Source organism: Danio rerio, chromosome 24 (genome assembly GCF_052040795.2).
Source record: "Danio rerio strain M-AB ecotype USA chromosome 24, GRCz13ab, whole genome shotgun sequence".
Lineage (NCBI taxonomy): Eukaryota > Metazoa > Chordata > Actinopteri > Cypriniformes > Danionidae > Danio > Danio rerio.
Window position 1 is genome coordinate 162501 of NC_141044.1, and position 5000 is coordinate 167500.

A 5000-nucleotide genomic window follows, 5' to 3' on the forward strand; every position below is an offset into this window, starting at 1 on the left:
GTAGAGTGCAGCTGTGGTCAGTGTGGTGCTGTCTGCATGTCTCCTCTTCACTGATCTGCAGTCAGCAGTGGAGCAGAGTGAAGCTTCATCAGCAGAGGAGCAGCACAGCACACACTACACACACACTGCACACACACTGCACACCAATCAGTCACAATCACAATCCAATCAGTTCCCTAGAAGTGGAGATGCACAAGATAAGAACAGAGCGACTTTAATCCTCTCTCTCTCTCTCTCTCTCTCTCTCTGTATGTGTGTGCATGCTTGATGCGTTTGTGCGTGCACCCGTGTGTGTGTGTGTGTCAGGTCTGCACTGCTGTGACCGGGCTGAGGAGGCTCACTGTCAGCTGGCCTGTAAGCGTATCCTGCGCACCCTCAGCACAGAGCAGGAGATCATGGATGGTCTGATCAGCGAGTGTGGCAGTCAGCCGCTGCCCCAGGACCCGCTCTGGCAGTGTTTTCTGGGCAGCGCTCATCCGCCCGCCAACACCGACCCCGAATCTCCACCCATCGCCAAGATGGACAGCGCCAAACTGCACTGCTGCTTCAAGGCCAACACCAGCATCTGCAGGTCCACAGAGCCCTCCCTTTACCCCAGAGCAACAGCTTTAACCTTACTCTAATGTTCTCCTAAAGTTATTCTAACGTTATACCCTAATGCTAGAATAATGTACTATTTTCATTAAAAAACCATCCAAAATAGACCAAACCTCACAGCTGCTCACATTCCCACACCTCTACAGGAGATCCCCTGATGGTATTTACAGAGCTGTGAGAAACTAAACACTATTGGCTGTTTTTAAAAGGGGAGGAGCTACTGTATGCCCCGCCCTCTCTTCATGTTTCCGTTCAGATTAATGGAACACTGAATATAACGCACACTGCAGAGCACTTCAGCACAGCTGTCAAATGCAGATGCAGTGTTGTAAATGCAGACTGTGTGTGTGTGTGTGTGTTCAGGAACATGTGTGTGGAGATCAGCACCAGCTGGGGCACGCAGAGCTGGCAGGAGTTTGACCAGCACTGTGAATATAACCCAGTGGAGATGGACCTGATCACCTGCCTGGCGGACGTCAGAGAGCCCTGCCAACTGGGCTGCAAAGAGCTCAGCTACTGCACCAACTTCAACAACAGGTCAGACACACACACACACACACACACACACACACACTGCGGCTACAAAACACACATTAAACACACACTGCGGCTTCTGAGCGTCCAGCATCGCTGCCGTTGGCTCTCCGTGTGGCCAGCAGTGTTCTCTGTGGGCTCCAGATGTGGACAGTGTGATTGATGATGATGCTTTGCTGTCAGAAAGGAACGAGCGCTATGATTGGCTGCTGGTTTCCCTCCGCCGTTTGCCCAGCGCCGTCTCCTCGATCCCAGGAGCCCTCGCAAGAGTTCAGAAACAATGAGTGCGGCTCACACAGAGAGAGCCATAACCGGATGATGAAACAGCATGCCACACACACTCACACACACACACACACACACTCACACACACACACACACACACACTCCTGAGGCCTTCATGTCTGGTGTGGATTCTGACACAATCATTCAATACTGAGTAAACAGAGAGTGAGGACGCGAGACTCTTAAACTCGCTCTGAACCTTCCCCTTCTGCTAATGCAGTCAAGACATGATCAAAGCAGAGGCGAGGTGCGAAAACACACACACACACACACACACACACACTGCTGAGTTATGATGTGCGCTTGGCAGACCATAAAACAGATGAAGAACTCTGTATAGAGGGACTGGAGGAGGATCCTTCATCATCATCATCATCATCATCATCATCTTCATCATCTTCATCATCATCATCATCATCATCATGGCAACAACCCAAACTCCATAGCAAGTTGCTCAGCATAAATGAACAGACACTGTGATAATAACTACTTTAATCTGTTTCTCAGTGAATGTAGAGGATATATTTGCATTTAAACAGGACAGTTTATATATACTGTACACTCACCGGCCACTTTATTAGGTACACCTCACTAGTACCGGGTTGGACCCTTTCACTTTCAGAACCGCCTTAACTCTTGGTGTTGTAGATTCAGCAAGCTGCTGGAAATATTCCTCAGAGATGTTGCTCCATATTGTCATGATAGCATCACACAGTTGCTGCAGATTTGTCGGCTGCACATCCATGATGCCAATCTCCCGTTCCACCACATCCCAAAGCTGCTCTATTGGATTGAGCTCTGGTGACTGTGGAGGCCATTTGAGTACAGTGAACTCATCGTCATGTTCAAGACACCAGTCTGAGATGATTGAGCTTTATGACATGCTGCGTTATCCTGCTGGAAGTAGCCATCAGAAGATGGAGACACTGTGCTCATAAAGGGATGGACATGGTCAGCAGCAATACTCAGGTAGGCTGTGGCGTTGATGCTCAATTGGTACTAATGGACCCAAAGAAAATCTCCCCCACACCATTACACCACCAGCTGCTGTAGCCCATCCGCCTCAAGGTTGGCCGTGTTGTGTGTTCAGAGATGCTCTTCTGCAGAGCTCGGTTGCTTATTTGAGTTACTGTTGCCTTTCTATCAGCTGGAACCAGTCTGGCCATTCTCCTCTGACCTCTGGCCTCATCAACAAGGCATTTGCGCCCACAGAACTGCCGCTCACTGGATATTTCCTCTTTGTCGGAGCATTCTCTGTAAACCCTAGAGATGGTTGTGCGTGACAATCCCAGTAGATCAGCAGTTTCTGAAATACTCAGAGCAGCCCGTCTGGCAGCAACAACCATGCCACGATCAAAGTCTCTTAAATCCCCTTTCTTCCCCATTCTGATGCTCGCTTTGACCTGCAGTGTGTGTGTGTGAGTGTCTGGATAGTGTGATGAATGGCAGTGGGGGTACAGATGAGGCTCCCCATGATCTGCAGTTCAGAAAAACAAGTGCTGGCTTTGATTTCTCTGAAGGATTGTGGGATTGGTTGGTGTGTGTGTGTGTGTGTGTGTGTGTGTGTGTGTGTGTGTGTGTGTGTCGGCTCTCCTGTGGGTTTCAAAGAGCTCTGAAGGCAAACAGGAGAGAGAGAGACAGACAGTAGACTGTAGACTCACCCACAGCGGACCTGCAGAGTCCACAGCAGTCAGTACAGCTCTGGGGCAGCCGTCTGACACACACACACACACATTTACAGGATCACACACACACACACACACACACACACACACACACACACACACACACACGCACGCACTAGTGTCTGCTTTAGACAGTTACACAACACAAGCAAACTTGCAGCATCATCATCAGACTCACTGTGGGATTATGCTCAGTGTGTGTGTGTAAACTCATCCTCATGGTGTGTGTGTGTGTGTGTGTGTGTGTGTGTTGTCAGGCCGACGGAGCTGTTCCGCAGCTGTAATGTTCAGTCTGATCAGGGTGCGCTGAATGACTTTAAGCTGTGGTCCAATGGAAGCATCCGGATGCCGCTGATGAACATCCCGGTGCTGGACATCAGACGCTGCCGGCCCGAGATGTGGAAGACTGTAGCCTGCGCTCTGCAGATCAAACCCTGCTACAGCCGATCCAGAGGCAGCGTCATCTGCAGGTACACACACACACACACACTCATGCATGTCTGTTTCTGTGTATGTGTGCGTGTGTGTATTTAATGTGTGTGTTGTTGATGTGTGTGTGTGCAGGTCAGACTGTGTGGAGATCCTCCGTCAGTGTGGGGACCGCCGGCGTTTTGCTGAGGCTCAGACCCCGGAGCGCATCTGTGACCTTCTGTCTCCCACTGATGACCCGGAGCGCTGCATCCCTCTGAACAGATACCTGAGTGAGTGATTGACAGCTGTCTGTCAGCCAGGCTCCGCCTCCTCTGACCTCAGACCTCTCTGTCCTGCAGCTGCCAGTGAGTTGGAGAGCAGTGTGGAGGAGGTCATCCACCCCTGCAACCCCAACCCCTGTCCCAGCAGCCACCTGTGCCACGTCAACCGCAAGGGCTGCCATGTAGGACACGACTGCCTGCCGTACTACTGTGTGCCTGGTACAGCCCGCACACACACTCTCACACATATACACACACACCCACAATCATACACACACACACATACACATACATGCAACACAATCTCACATTTACACACACAAATGCAAGTTTGTAAATTAAATGTGATACTATTATTAATGCTGTCTCACATGTCATTTGTAATAGACTGACGATGACAGAGTCGGTGGTAACAGTGTCTGCCGTAAAGGAGTCGGCGGTAACAGATTTGACAGTAACTAACTGAGTCGGCGGTAACAGAGTGGGCGGTAACAGAGTTGACGTAACAGAGTTGGTGGTAACAGTCGACAGTAACAGAGTCGGCGAGAAAGGAGTCGGTGGTAACAAAGTCTGCCGTAAAGGAGTCGGCGATAACAGATTTGACAGTAACTAACTGAGTCGGCGGTAACGGAGTCGGCGGTAACAGAGTTGACGTAACAGAGTCGGTGGTAACAGAGTCTGCCGTAAAGGAATTGGCGGTAACAGACTTGACAGTAACTAACTGAGCCGGCGGTAACGGAGTCGGCGGTAAAGGAGTCGGCGGTAGCATAGTCGACGGTAACAGAGTCGGCAGTAAAGGAGTCGACGATAACGGAGTCGGCGGTAACAGAGTTGACGTAACAGAGTCGATGGTAACAGAGGCGGTGGTAACATAGTTGACGGTAACAGGTCGACGGTAAAGAAGTCTGCGGTAACAGAGTCGACGATGACAGAGTCGACGGTAACAGAGTTGACAGTAACAGGGTCAACAGTAAGAGTCGACAATAACAGAGTAGATGATGACAGTCAAAGATGACAGAGTTGACGATGACAGAATCGACGGTAACTAGAGTCGATGGTCTGTGACAGAGTCAACAATGACAGTCTAAGTTCACATAGTTGATGGTGACAGAGTTGACTATTGCAGAGTTGACGATGACAGAGTTAACCATAACAGAGTCTATGGTAAAGTAGTGTAGGGTAAAGGAGTCAACGGTAATAAAGTTGA

General features: G+C 49.9%; 1 protein-coding gene across 8 annotated transcripts in view; it reads left to right on the top strand.

Annotated features, from left to right (window-relative positions):
• Positions 1-5000, top strand: part of reck (reversion-inducing-cysteine-rich protein with kazal motifs) — a 34725-nt gene that overhangs the window by 22191 nt on the left and 7534 nt on the right. For all 8 annotated transcript variants that reach the window (XR_015524283.1, XR_015524284.1, XR_015524281.1 and 5 more), the window contains 5 exon segments: positions 307-571; positions 961-1134; positions 3359-3571; positions 3666-3802; positions 3872-4012. Coding sequence is in view for 3 of the 8 variants with exons in the window: in XM_087308082.1 (XP_087164208.1) it covers positions 307-571; positions 961-1134; positions 3359-3571; positions 3666-3802; positions 3872-4012 (930 nt within the window). In the remaining 5 variants the exon portion in view is untranslated.